Source organism: Phyllobates terribilis, unplaced genomic scaffold (assembly GCF_046119375.1).
Source record: "Phyllobates terribilis strain yellow unplaced genomic scaffold, ASM4611937v1 Scaffold_14__1_contigs__length_39327217, whole genome shotgun sequence".
Classification (NCBI taxonomy): Eukaryota; Metazoa; Chordata; class Amphibia; order Anura; family Dendrobatidae; genus Phyllobates; species Phyllobates terribilis.
This window is the reverse complement of record NW_027362774.1, coordinates 3,027,989-3,043,127: the sequence shown is the minus strand read 5'-3', so window position 1 is coordinate 3,043,127 and position 15,139 is coordinate 3,027,989. Positions and strand designations below refer to the sequence as shown.

The 15,139-nt window shown below is 42.0% G+C and overlaps 1 protein-coding gene across 2 annotated transcripts in view; it reads left to right on the top strand.

The window, feature by feature from the left end:
• MYLK3 (myosin light chain kinase 3) overlaps nt 1–15,139 on the top strand; it is a 42,680-nt gene that overhangs the window by 19,895 nt on the left and 7,646 nt on the right. The window contains exons 1-6 of one of the 2 annotated variants that reach the window (XM_073659640.1): nt 3,280–4,001; nt 6,412–6,502; nt 6,649–6,982; nt 7,395–7,747; nt 9,154–9,259; nt 14,316–14,409. In XM_073659640.1, the coding sequence (XP_073515741.1) occupies nt 3,474–4,001; nt 6,412–6,502; nt 6,649–6,982; nt 7,395–7,747; nt 9,154–9,259; nt 14,316–14,409 (1,506 nt within the window). In that variant the 5' untranslated portion in view covers nt 3,280–3,473. Of the gene's footprint in view, nt 1–3,279; nt 4,002–6,411; nt 6,503–6,648; nt 6,983–7,394; nt 7,748–9,153; nt 9,260–14,315; nt 14,410–15,139 lie in introns of those variants that run through there. The other variant, XM_073659641.1, reaches the window with a different exon arrangement.

Sequence of the window (15,139 nt, the reverse complement as noted above, 5' to 3'; positions counted from 1 at the left end):
CATCTCTATTACTATATATGCACTGTAGAGCAGTATTATTACCATCTCTATTACTATATATGCACTGTAGAGCAGTATTATTACAGCTATATTACTATATATGCACTGTATAGCAGTATTATTACATCTCTATTACTATATATTCAGTGTATAGCAGTATTATTACCATCTCTATTACTATATATGCACTGTAGAGCAGTATTATTACCATCTCTATTACTATATATGCACTGTAGAGCAGGTGAATGGGAAGGTGATGTAATAAGTGCACTTACATGTCGTGCTCAGGAAAGTACATGAAATAACAGAATTCTATAGAAACTTCCCGGAATTACTAGGAGATGAACCGTCGGCTCATTATCCCTGTCACATCTCAGCGACTTCAAAGAAAAAGAGACAATAAATCTTTTGATCAAAGTCAGTTTATAGTTTGTTTGATGAATTTCTTGCAAATGGAGAATTGATGTCCTTGTGAATAACGACGTCTGGGACATTTAAAGGGAACCTGTCCTTGGGAAGAGGAACCTCCTATATGAACTCTCTCTAATCCGCCTGTCAATCAGGAAACTGGAAAGCAGATATTCACATATGACCCACCCCTTTGTCCATTTTCCCAGTCACATGGCACACCTCATGTATCCTGCTTCCTGATTGGTAACTTTTAAGGCCGTGCAGTGAGGTAATCCCACCTACTAATTCACGATAAGGGGGCCCTAGGAGCAAACTATGGATAAAGTTCTTGTCTGCTTTATTGATACTTACATTCATCATAAAAAAAAAATAATAATAAAAAAAAAATGTACATCTGTGTTGTTACATCCCTTTGTTATTCCTCCTGGAAATGTATGATTGCATTGACTTGTTTCAAAGGGGTGTTAGCACTTATGGATAGCGCCCCCTTGTGTAATGAACTCACAATTGTCAATTTATTCATACATTTCCAGGAGGAATAACAGAGGGATTTTTTCTTTATTTATTTTTTACAGAGGAATAACAGAGGGATTTTTTCTTTATTTATTTTTTACATGCGTAATATAAATATTTGCTAAAGGTCCTTTTTTTTAGCAAAGTATAAAAACTAACTGGACATCCGCTATACACTGAGTTCTGGAAAACAGAGACCCCTGATTGGGAGGGCCCTCCGGGCGGAGGGGTTGGCAGTATGTTTCCTTGGCAGGAGATAAGGCTTTCCACACCTAGGGGTGTCACAATGCTGATTCAGGGGTCAGGTACTGTCACATTCCCTGCAGCTTCTACCGTCCTATAAAGCTAAACTGCGGCACCGTCCTATGCTAAGAAATGACACAATGTTACAATTGGATGCAATGTTGCTGAAAGACAAGTGCATTGTGTGCATGGTTACTTTTACCAAGTTGCAAAATGAGAAAAAGTTGGCTGCTTCCCTTCATAAACAGCGCCACCCCTGTGCACAGGTTGTGCGCGGTATTGCAGCTCAGAACTTCATATTTCAGCAGAGCTGCATTTAAGTCTCTGTTTTGGATCTATACCACCCCCTTTAAAGCGGATCATAGACATAAGAATAAGATAGCTGATCACTTTTTATCTTTGGACGGAGATAAGCAGTGACCAAGACACATCTGGCACTGCTTATCTCATGAAAATTCAAAGCTTAATCTTCTTCTATTTTTGTGATTTTTTTTTTAAGTATGTAGACTTGGTGAAATGCTAAGGCCATGTGCGCACAGAGTCTTTTTGATGAGTTTTCAGAGCAGAAAAATGAGCGAAATCTCAACATCTTTGAGGGATTCATAGTGTTTCGGATCAGTTTCTGCTCCAAAAACTCCTGGAAAAATTCTATGTAGATTTTTTTTTTTAAAAAAAAAATTTTGGAAATGTTTTTTCCTCCTCAAAACCACTTGGAAAACTCTTCCTGTTTGATTCTATGGGAAAATTATTAAAGATGTTCTTTAAAATGAGCATGAAGAGTAAATCGATTGTTCTATAAGTGATTTTTTTGGAGCACAAAGCTCCATCTGCACAAAGACAAAAGCGCATGTCATTTCTTTGACGTGGACCCTGCTGCTTTCCCCCCAAATTAAGCACTGTCAAATTAAAAGGCTGCAACAACTAAGGCTTTGTGCACACTGACTCTTTTTGCTGAGCTTTTGGAGCAGAAACTATTGAGTGGAGTTTTGAGATTTGGAAAAGAATTTGGAGATTTTCCTCTCAGTTCCTTCTCCAGAAACTCCTTAAAAAACACTTTGCTTAATACAAGAAAAAAACTCTTCCAAGGGTGTGTTCACATTGAGTCTTTTTTGCTGAGTTTTTGGAGCAGAAACTGAGCAGAAAATCTCCAAGATTGTCCTTATAAAACTCAAAACTTTTCAAAAACTTCTGCTCAGTTTCTGCTCCAAAACTCAGCCAAACACTCCAAAAATCAAGAGTCTTTTGATGAGTTTTCGGAGGAAAAGCTGAGTGAAGTCTCCAAGCTTTTGAGAAGTTTTGAGATTTGGAGGAGGATTTGGAGAGTTTTATAGAAATTTTATAATGGCCAGTTATAACTTAAAGAAAAATATTTGTGATGTTTTTCTGGCCCCCATACCAAGTACACTGGTCCCTATATTAGAAAAGTTTCTGATGGTCCGAGGTCCCTCTTCTATTGTCAGACAGCAACTCTGACGATTTTTTAAAGGAATTTGGAGATTTGGAGAGTTTTCTCTAAGTTTCCTGCTCGGTTTCTGCTCCAAAAACTCCTCGGAAAACTCTATGTGCACATAGCCAAACTTTTCAAAACTTTTTCAGGTAAACAAAAAGTTTTCTAAAAATTTTCCAAAAATTAAATGTTTTTTAATGCCTCAAAAAATTATTGACTTGAGGTAATAAAAACAGGAACAAATGAATTGCTCTCTTTTATTTGTAGGGGAGCGCAGCGGGCCCCTCGTCAGACTCCCAGATCTATGTGAGCTGTGTATACTTGTCATTGTTGTCTATTTATAGGCACAAGCCACAGCCGAATTTTTCAGCTTCGTCACTGCTCGGTTGTGCCGTAGACCTTTCATAATGGCCGGTTATAATACTACAGAATACTTTTCATGATGTTTTCTGGTTCCCGCAACAAGTACACAGGTCCCTGTAGTAGAAAAGTTTTATATAAGTTGGATTCTGGTGGTCCGATGTCCTCCCTCTTCTATTGTCAGGCAGGAACCCTGCCGATTCTTAACGTGCTCATCCATCACCACCCTCTCAAGAAAGAATTTAAAATGTCCCTGTGACGTCAACGGACCCCCGAAAAAAAGTTCAGTGGCCAAGTTTAGACAGTTGTTTCGAGGCCTCACAATGAGAAGGCAGATAGCACCGGTTAAATCTGTTTGCACACAAGGAATTTAACGCCCATTCGGCCGGCTAAGGTTACCGCCGTATAAACCTAAATCCTCCTCGTAGACGGAAAATTAGGAGAAGGATTACCAGGACACATACAGATTAAGAGAGTTTGCCCACTGCCGGAAGAGAAAATGAGCAAGCAGGATTCAATTGCATCTTGTTTGGCCAAAATGTATGAAAGCAAATTCGACCATTCTACCGGGACTGGAAAATCCCCGGTGAAGTCTCCCGGAGGGGTCAACACCATGGACCGGAAACTCAACCTACTCAATGAGAAGATGGATAAACTCTTAAACTTTCAGGAGGACGTTATGGGAAAACTGGAGATGGTTTATCACGGCATGGACGTTCTGGAGAGAGGAATGGACAGATTATCAGCTTCTCAAGGACCTTGTCTAAGGAAGGTGGAAGGACAGTGTGACACCAAGGATGGTCATGAGCAGGTCAAGGAGCAAGGAGGCTTCAATGAGTTAATCCATTTACTGAAAGTGTTACATATGGATTCTGTCATCCAACAAGAGAAGATCGATGGGCTTCAGAAAGTGGTTTCCACTATGGACAAGGTGGTGGAATTCGTAGGAGACACGTTGAGAAACTCTAAGATTGTGGACTTCATTCTGAAAGGTACAGTGCCCTGGAGGAAGGAGACACATAAAGAGGTGGGTGGTTATTTTCTATTTAATCATGAAGTCAAGAGTCCAAATCTAGCGAGTCAAAGGTCCAAATCTAGAGATTCAAGGGTCCAAATCTGGTGAGTTAATTGTCCAAATCTAGTGGACTCAATGTTCCAAATTTGGGTGAGTCAAGGGTCCAAATCTGGTGAAATTAAGGACCTAAATCTAGTGAGTGAAGGGTTCAAATCTAGTGAAAGCAAAAGTCCAAATCTAGTGATTCATGGGTTCAAATCTAGTTAGACAAGGGTCCAAATCTAGTGAGTGAAGGGTCCAAATCTGATGGAGTCAAGGGTCCAAACCTGTTGGACTCAAGGGTGCAAATCTGGTGAAGTCAAGGGTCCAAATCTGGTGAAATCAAGGACCCAAATCTAGCAAGTCAAGGGTCTAAAACTGGTGAACTCAAAGGTCCAAATCTGGTAAACTCAAAGGTTCAAATCTGGTGGACTCAAGGGTCCAAATGTGGTGGACTCAAGGGTCCAAATCTAGTTAAATCAAAAGTCCAAAACTAGTGATTCACGGGTTCAAATCTGGTGTAGTCAAGGGTCTAAATCTATAGAGTCAAGGGTCCAAAATTGGTAGATTCAAGGGCCCAAGTCCATTGAAGTCAAGGATCCAAATCTTGTGACCTTATAGAGGGCAACTAACCTAAAGCCTTGAATATTTTTGAAGGGAAGGGGACAATTCTTCTCATCTCTACAAGAGCCACCATATATCTACGAAGGCAAGATCACCATACCTAATGCCTTGAATGTATAAGATAGAAAGGCTCCAGTTCTGGTGACCATTTTGGGCCACTAAACCTGCAAGAGCAGAATTTTTTGCTCTCTTAGAGGGACAGCAAATATCTATGGAGGCAAATCCACAAAACCTAAATTCTTAACTATATATAAGATGGCACAGGACAAATTCTGGGTATCCTTTACGTCTTGAATATTTATACGGGAAGGCTGGGATTCTTCTGAACTCCTGGATGGTCAGCAAATATCTCAGAAGGCAAAGCCAACATATCTAAAATCCAGAATCTATATAAGACGATAAGGGGCAAATTCTGGGGAACTTTTAGGACCCTTAACCCTAACATCTCGAATATTAATAAAAAGAAAGGTGGGATTCTTTTGAACTTCTGGAGGGTCATCAAATATCCAATAGCCGGAGTTGTAGTTCTGCACCAGCTGTTGGAGACACAGGTTGGGCACTATGATGGAGCTGTAGTTTTGCAGCAGCTAAAGAGGCACAGTTTGGTGATTAGCCTGCGAGTTGTAGTTTCACACCAGCTGGGATATCAAAGGTGGGGGACTATTGCTGTAAGGTGTCAGTGCATGCTGGGAGTTGTAGTATTGCACCAGCTGAGGAGGCACAGGTTGGGGCTATGTTGAGAGTCGTAGTTTTGCAGCAGCTGTAGAGCCACAAGTTGGGAACTATTGCTGTGGTGTCAGTGCATGCTGGGAGTTGTAGTTTTGCACCAGCTGAGGAGGCACAGGTTCTGAGTACAGTTTCTTTCTCCATTTATGAGCCACTTCTGCCTCCTGAACTCATCATTCACTCTGAAAAACTGCTACAATCCATCTGCCATCTTACTGAGAGATCAGATTACAGCTGCCTATTGAAGTCTATGAGCGGACGGTAAGGTGGGACAGAGAAGTAGAGAGTTGGTGCTGATATTGCTTTCTAGTAAGTGTTCTATCTCACCCTAGAGCTGGATTCACAGCTACACTGCTCAGTACTGTGGAAAAATGTCCTACATGCTGCTGCTGCTTCTTCTGAACTTGTGCTACATAGAGACAGGAGAGCAGGAATCCCTAATGTCTGTGTGCATCAGTGCAGCTCGTCTCCACCCACTCGCTCAGAGACAACTGAACATTAGCTAACGAGGGTAAAAGTGATGAAAAATGCAGGATACAGGTCATTTAATGGGCAAAAAATAGTTATTCCTCATGTACATACCCATCAGCTTATTCTGGAAATGACAGATATGCAGTAATTATTATATCTTGTATAATATCTCTGCTTTCTTCAGTGAATGAAGCTGTTGAGATCCAGAGCTTGACACCCGCTTCATCACAGATACATGAGCAGTGAAACATTGTAATGAGTCACTGACAGGAGACACGGAAAAAACAATGTTTCAGTTCACTTGTAGCAAGTGAAGTATTTACAAATAGTGAAGAATGGAAACAATTAAAAATCTTTACAACTTTACTGCAGACAGTTTTACTATCCAGTTCAATGACTAATCCGTATACACTTAGCTCCCTCTAGTGGTGACAGTGGGAAGAAGGTAAATGTTTAGCTTTGTGAATTTGCAACTTTGTATAAAAAAAACAAAAAACATAAAATGTACAAAATTCTTCCTATTAAGTAATGGAAAAATGTATTTCTCTTTTTTTTTTTTAAGGCTAAAGAAAAATCAGAAGAAAAAGAGACAAAACCAAAGCATGTGCTCCCCAGCAGAGACTCCCAGGCTGAGATGCAGCGCTCCACAACAGGTAACCTCTATGGATGTGATTGAGGCTGGAGTTAGGGCCCCTGGGGCCCAGGTATGACGCAAACATGGATGCTTGGATGGATACAATGTATCATATGATGATAATGGTTGGAATTAATTCATGATACCTTTATGTCTACAATATAGGTTTCCATAAAAGCAATTCTTCGGAAGACAAAAAGCTCCCTGTAAAGACCCCGAAGAGCAGCAGCCCCCCAACCACAGCTGGGCAAACCCCTCTAGATATAATCCAATGTCTGGAAATATCTCCTACCCCCAAACCATGGGCTCAGAAAGTAGCAGGTGAAAAGCCTCAAGAGAAAAGGGTCCATGTCAACCCAGGTGTCCATCACAGCCCAACGGACCACAGGTTGGAGGAACCTACGGAGATGCCAGAAGAACCTGGGGGGGATCAGAGCGCCCTCAACAGGGAATCTGTCTCTGTAATATCCCCACCATGTATCGAAATTCAGCTCCCAAGGTAAAGAAAACCCATCATGGAGGATCGCGGCTGCGGTTAGGCAGCAGCTTACGGTCGGGCAGAGACCTCCCAGAAAAGTGAAGAAGTCATCAAGGTCTTAGGGATAACATGGGCTTAGCTTCTCCACTAGGTGGCACTAGATAGTTTTCTTTCACTCTGGAAGAGAGCTAATTTGCATATTTGTATCCCATGGAGCATTGTCAACGCTCCAAACACAGTTGATCTCCATAAAGAGAGCCACTACCCCCTCCCCATAGAAATTAATGGAGCTATGGAAAAGTGTGACTACCCCTCCATACATTCTCCAATTGACAGATTGGTGGGCAGCAGGGTGGTCCCAGATTAGGGACCGGTTTATGGGGACTGTAATATTTATTCTTGGAAGACCCCTTTAATGATCTGTCATTTTCAGGGAATCATCTCAAATACAAGTGAAGGAAGAAGAACAAGTCCCGGGTGCAGAAACCAAGACAAATGCACAGACCCCGCACACGAGGGGGCAAGCACCGGCACCTCAGGGTGCAGAGGTCACCATTAAGGACGAGACAGTAGAGGATCAGAGGCGCGACCGTCCGGCCAAGAAGGGAACCAGTGAGGACAAAGGAAGAGAACATGGAAGGAGTGAAGCCGCCCAAGGTGGGAAAACTGGGGTGAACCCCAAAAAAGAAGACCAGGGCAAGAAGGACGACGATGCCCCCCAGACGAAAGATCGGACCCCGGGTGATGCCACCATAGTGCCAGAAGCCTCTTCTCTACATATAATCGGTGGGTTGATACTACGTAGTCACTCGGGTTCATTGATAATGTTGCCACCCCCCAAAAAATATTATACCCTCCACCAACAGTGATCTGGATGTTAGAAAAGCTGGGTATTGTGGCTGACCTATTACAACTCATTAAATAGGGAGAAACTGTTATTCTTCTACATCTGTACTGAATAAGATCATGACAGCAGCACAGAGTATTTCAGGAGAGGAGCACATTGATCTTGTAGGGGGCAGTGACCTGTCCAATCATGTGATGATGCAGGATCAGGGAAGTATGTGATAAGGACAGTGTGGTGATCTGAAAAGGGGGAGATTAAGTCGAAGGAGGAAGCACCAGAGCAGCACAGAGGATTTAAGGAAGAAGCACCAGAGCAGCACAGAGGATTTCAGGAAGAAGCACCAGAGCAGCACAGAGGATTTCAGGAGGAAGCACCAGAGCAGCACAGAGGATTTCAGGAGGAAGCACCAGAGCAGCACAGAGGATTTAAGGAAGAAGCACCAGAGCAGCACAGAGGATTTAAGGAAGAAGCACCAGAGCAGCACAGAGGATTTCAGGAGGAAGCACCAGAGCAGCACAGAGGATTTCAGGAGGAAGCACCAGAGCAGCACAGAGGATTTCAGGAGGAAGCACCAGAGCAGCACAGAGGATTTCAGGAGGAAGCACCAGAGCAGCACAGAGGATTTCAGGAGGAAGCACAAGAGCAGCACAGAGTATTTCAGGAGGAAGCGCCAGAGCCACACAGAGGATGTTAGGAGGAAGCACCAGAGCAGCACAGAGGATTTCAGGAGGAAGCACCAGAGCCACACAGAGGATGTTAGGAGGAAGCACCAGAGCAGCTCAGAGGATTTCAGGAGGACGCACCAGAGCAGCACAGAAGATTTAGGGAGGAAGCACCAGAGCAGCACAGAGGATTTCAGGAGGAAGCACCAGAGCAGCACAGAGGGTTTCAGGAGGAAGCACCAGAGCAGCCCAGACTATTTCAGGAGGAGTGTGCTGGTCAAATGAGTGATTATTTTAAAGAGGACAGTGCTGGGTGCTGTGATAATGTGAGGACAATAGGGACAAGGCGGAGGTCCCAGACTGACAGTGGATGAAGCAGAGTCCCCTGTGCAGCACAGAGTATTTCAGGAGACTAATGTTCTGATCTTGCAGGGCCAGTGTGACCTGTGATGTGATAATATTAGCGAGGACAGGTTTGCACTTGAGTCATTATACGAGCAGGGAAACATAAAACAAATGAGAGGTACAGGCCTCATAGCAGCACAGAGTATTTCAGGAGAGGAGTGTGGCGGCAGAGACCTGCTGCCCATAACAGCACCGTCCAGTCCAAATCACGTGAATCATACACTCACACATGTGCAGACCATCGCTGTCCTCAGACTTGTGTGTCGTTCCCTTAACAGATGACTGTCCGCCCCCTGCCGCACCGTTCAACCACCGAATTGTCAGCATCAAGCAAGCCATCCTGTCATCCTGCTACACCGTGTGCCAACATGAGGTCCTGGGAGGGTGAGTCGTGGCTACCAGAAATAAAAAAAAAATAAAAAAAACCTCCATGCTTTACACTGCAGGCGGCATTCTCATAACAATAAACAAATAAAACCAAAACAATGCAAAAATAGAAACAAAGTTTACAACGCTCTGCTTTTCTTAAGACATATTGGGGGTGTAGGACATATGGCAGAAAGCGTTAATTCACCGTGACATTTACACATTGGCCGTGAAATTGAGTTAGAAAACAGAAATGACTTTGACCGTCTGTTTAGAGACCCCTACATCTTGTCTGTGTTGGCCGATGTGTAAATGTCACCCGGATCCCAGCGTGAGACAGCGGAACGATTAACCGTTTAGTGTCCCGCCGAAACAGCGGCGCCTAATTACTCTCCGTCATGAGCGCAGATATTCTAGGAAAGCAATTCCCTAAGTGACAATATTTACTGAAAACTAACGATCACACATTCCGCACAAGTTCTACATGTATCAACAGAAGACATGACATCTAACCGCTGTACAGTGCACTGCCTTTCCATGGTGCACAGAAATGTTTCAATATCAATAAACTGCTCAGCTTCTCTCTGCTATACAATAGACTGCATCTCCATTCTACACAGACCTGTCTAGTTCCCTCGAATTCAGGCATCGTAAGTAAAGAAATTAAGAAAAGCCTGATAATTATTTTATTTTTCTGCTATACAATAGACTGCCTCTCCATAGTACACAGACTAGTTCAGTTCCCTCTAATGTAGCCATCATGAATTAAGAAATGACTGGAAAATAAATCAATTAGCTTCTTTTCATTTGCTATAAAACAGACTGCCTCTCCATGGTACACAGACCTGTCTACTTACAGTGGGTACGGAAAGTATTCAGACCCCTTTAAATTTTTCACTCTTTGTTTCATTGCAGCCATTTTGGTAAATTCTAAAAAGTTCATTTTTTTTCTCATTATAGTCCACTCTGCACCCCATCTTGACTGAAAAAAAACAGAAATGTAGAAATTTTTGCAAATTTATTAAAAAAGAAAAACTGAAATATCCCATGGTCATAAGTATTCAGACCCTTTGCTCAGTATTGAGTAGAAGCCCCCTTTTGAGCTAGTACAGCCATGAGTCTTCTTGGGAATGATGCAACAAGTTTTTCACCCCTGGATTTGGGGATCCTCTGCCATTCTTCCTTGCAGATCCTCTCCAGTTCCGTCAGGTTGGATGGTGAACGTTGGTGGACAGCCATTTTCAGGTCTCTCCAGAGATGCTCAATTGGGTTTAGGTCAGGACTCTGGCCGGGCCAGTCAAGAATGGTCACAGAGTTGTTCTGAAGCCACTCCTTTGTTATTTTAGCTGTGTGCTTAGGGTCATTGTCTTTTTGGAAGGTGAACCTTCGGTCAAGTCTGAGGTGCAGAGCACTCTGCAGGAGGTTTTCATCCAGGATATCTCTGTACTTGGCCGCATTCATGTTTCCTTCAATTGCAACCAGTCGTCCTGTCCCTGCAGCTGAAAAACACCCACATAGCATGATGCTGCCACCACCATGTTTTACTGTTGGGATTGTATTGGGCAGGTGATGAGCAGTGCTTGGTTTTCTCCACACATACCGCTTAGAATTATCACCAAAAAGTTCTATCTTGGCCTCATCAGACCAGAGAATCTTATTTCTCATTGGGAGTCCTTCATGTGTTTTTGAGCAAACTCTATGCGGGCTTTCATATGTCTTGCACCGAGGAGAGGCTTCCGTCGGGCCACTCTGCCATAAAGCCGCGACTAATGGAGGGCTGCAGTGATAGTTGACTTTGTGGACCTTTCTCCCATCTCCTTACTGCATCTCTTTAGCTCAGCCACAGTGATCTTGGGGTTCTTCTTTACCTCTCTCCACCAAGGCTCTTCTCCCACGATTGCTCTGTTTGGCTGGACGGCCCGGTCTAGGAAGACTTCTGGTGGTCCCAAACTTCTTCCATTTAAGGATTATGGAGGCCACTGTGCTCTTAGGAACATTGAGTAATGCAGAAATTCTTTTGTAACCTTGGCCAGATCTGTGCCTTGCCACAATTCTGTCTCGGAGCTTCTTGGGCAGTTCCTTTGAGCTCATGATTCTTATTTGATCTGACATGCACTGTGAGCTGTGAGGTCTTATATAGACAGGTGTGTGCCTTTCCAAATCAAGTCCTATCAGTTTAATTAAACACAGCTGGACTCCAATGAAGGAGTAGAACCACCTCAAGGAGGATCACAAGGAAATGGACAGCATGTGACTTAAATATGAGTGTCTGAGCAAAGGGTCGGAATACTTATGACCATGTGATATTTCAGTTTTTCTTTTTTAATAAATTTGCAAAAATTTCTACTTTTCTGGGGGTTTTCCAGTCAAGATGGGGTGCAGAGTGTACTTTAATGAGAAAAAATGAACTTTTTAGAATTTACCAAATGGCTGCAATGAAACAGAGTGAAAAATTTAAAGGGGTCTGAATACTTTCCGCACCCACTGTACCTCTAATTTAGTCATTATAAGTTAAAAAAATTAAAATTCTGGTGAATTCATGTGGCTTTTATTTTTCTGCTATACAATAGACTGCCTCTTTTTTTGTGCATAGTCTTATTTAGTTCCCACTAATGTAGGCAACATGAATTAAGAAATGATTGGTTAAGAAATCATTTAGCTTCTTTTCATCTGTTATACAACAGACTGCCTCTCCATGGTGCACAGACCTGTCTAACTTACCTCTAATTCAGGCATCATAAGTTAAGAAATTAAGAAAAGTCTAGTGATGAATTTATTAGCCTTTTATTTTATTGCTATAGAATAGACTGCCTTTCTATGGTACACAGATTTGTTTAATTCCATCTTAAAAAAAATTAAGAAAAAAAAAAAGAAAAGACTGTTCAAAAAATTAATCGGCTTCTATATATCTGCTAAACAATGAACTGCCTTTCTATGGTACACAGACTTGTTTAGTTCCCTCTTAAAAAATTAAGAAAAGACTATTTAAGAAATCGATCGGCTTCTTTGTATCCGCTACACAATAAACTGCCTATTTATGGTACACAGACTTGTAACGCAGGCGTCGTGAATTAAGAAATGACTGGACATGAAATGATTTAGCTTCCTTTTATCTGCTATACAACAGACTGTCTCTCTGTTGTGCACAGACTTGTTTAAGTTCCCTCTAATTCAGGCTATGTGGATTACAAAAAGACTGGTTAAAAAAAAAAATCATGCAGCATTTATAAGCTATACAGTAGACTGCCTCTCTATGCTGAACAGGCTTCTTTAACCCCGTCAGGATAAAGACAGGCAAGGAAAGGGGGGAAATATGTGAAAGATTTAATCATGCGCTATCTGTGTACTCGGGGGGTGGGGGGGGTGGGGGGGACCATTATGCTGGAAATGGATACCGGCTCTGATACATCACCGCCTTTGTGTATGGGCCATAATGTTCTTGTAAAGTTGTTTTTCGGCAGTGGATATATTTACACCCTTCGGCATGTGACCGTGGCATACAGAAAGCACTGTAACATTGCATTACACGGTTAGTGGACAGCTGGCCCAGGGGCTAATCCATTGTAAAGCATGAGAAAGACGAGATTTATGCTTCTGGTCTTTCAATGGTGTTTACCATGTACCGGGGCTATTTATAATCAGCGATAACAACAGCACTTTGACAAACTCCCAAAACATCTCTGAGGTCTCGCCTTAAACATAGGAACAGCACACACACCGATTGTGCAACTTTTTCCGTTCCGTTGTTTCTGTGGCAGAGGAGGGGTTAAATTGTTCCATCCTACATCTTGCCACTCCCCCCCACAGTGGATACAGACGATTCGATTGGATCTTATTCATGCGTTTGACTTTCTTTCTTTCTGACACTGACTCAAAGGGGAACTGTGATATAAAATAAATATGTCATTTTTGTATTTGGTGTAATAGCCGCTTTTCTCCTGAATCCGGCGCTGTTTTTTTTTTCTTCCTGCGCCTCTCCGTTCCTGAGATATGGCCTCCTCTTGCCTGTATATAAATTTAGTCTGCTTATTAAGTGGGCGTGGTCATCCACTCTTCTCTGTGGGCGTGTTTGACAGGACCACGCCCACTTAGCTAAGTAGGCTAGAATTATATACAGGGAAGAGGAGGCCATATCTCAGGAACGGAGAGGCGCAGGAAGAAAAGAAAAACATCGCCGGATTCAGGAGAACAGCGGCATTTACACCGGGTAAAAAAAAATACATATTTATGGCAAGTGATAGGTCACCTTTAAGTCAGTGTTTTACCTGTTACTAAGAGAAACATATATATAAAATGTAGTAAAGTCAAACACATATAAGATCTCACTAAATCCTCTGTATTCAGGAGGACAGCGACATTTACACCGGGCAAAAGAAAAAATACATATTAACGACAAATGACAGGATTTCTTTAAAGAGCAAGTCTGCCCAAAATGAGCACTGCCCCTATTGCTTTGTTTAGACTATATCTATGTAATAGCCTGTTGCTCTTTTTTTATTTAAAGGGATTGCCCAGGGTTAGAAAAACATGGCTGCTTTTTTCCAAAACCAATGCCTGTCTACAGGTCGTGTGTGACATTGCAGCTAAAGCCCATTCACTTCAATGAAGCTGAGCTGTAGGACCTCACACATACTGCAGACCGGTGTGGCACTGTTTTTTTTTAAGTAAGCAGTCTTGTTTTTCTAATTATGGACAATCCCTTTAAGTTTTTGCTACTATTTAAAGTGCTGATCATTGGGACAGCAATGCATTGGCATTATGCAGAAAATGAAGCGTTACGCAGCACCCATCCATATCAATGGACCAAATGTATAATGCAAAGGGTTCTTCAAACTGACAACTGCTCTTTATTTCAGCTTTATGCACTGCAACAATCCTGAAGTTTCCAAATTAATAAGGTGGACTTTACCTTTAAGTGTTTTTTTTTTTTTAATTATTTTGCTGTCACAGCAACAGCGCCATCTGGTGGTTAGAAAAAGTTAAAAACTAAAATGCAAGGGAGGGATGTGAATATTGACATAAACTTTCTTATACCGTGAATTTACTTTTGACATTTTCATATATTGGTCACTAGGGGGCGCTTTGGTCAAGTTCACAAATGTGTGGAGGTTGCATCTGGGCTCCGTCTGGCTGCAAAAATCATCAAAGTGAAAGCGCCCAAAGAAAGGGTAAGTAGTGGTGAAACTGAGGTCACCAATATTTATGTGACGGGAACTGGTTACGAGGGTTTTCCAGCTTTGATAACTTTATCATATGCTTTAACTTTGTATTCAGCGCCGTTTCCAAGATCTCTACCTGCTTGCAACCTATTAGTTACATCCAGATGCTGATAACTTGTTCAAACCTTTTTACAATAAAGGGTTCGCTACAATTGTATCCAGTCTGTGAACAAAATAAATGATGCAAACATCTCTTCTTTGTAACATTATTTTTAACATATATATATATATATATATATATATATATATATATATATATATATATGCAGATAAATATAGGCTTGTAGAAGATCATTTATGGCCATTATATAACTTATATCCTGAATTTTTTACAAGCTTTCCTTTCTGCAGAGTCTTTTTCTAATTTTCAGTTGTCTCTGAGCTGGTGGGTGGAGACAAGCTGCTATAATGTAAACCATACACAGCACACCCAGACATGAGGGATTCCTGTCTTCATGTAACACATGTTCAGCAGCAGCATGGAGGACATTATATAGCAGTGCTGAGCAGTGTAAGCAGGGCCGGTCCCTGGTTTTTGTGGGCCCTGGGTGAAAGAGTCTCAGTGGGCCCCTTTAACACATATCATGATTCATGATGCACAGATACCGCAGAGAAATATATATATATAGTACAAGGACAAAGATTTCACTTCTTACATTACATGAGTGATATCTATTGT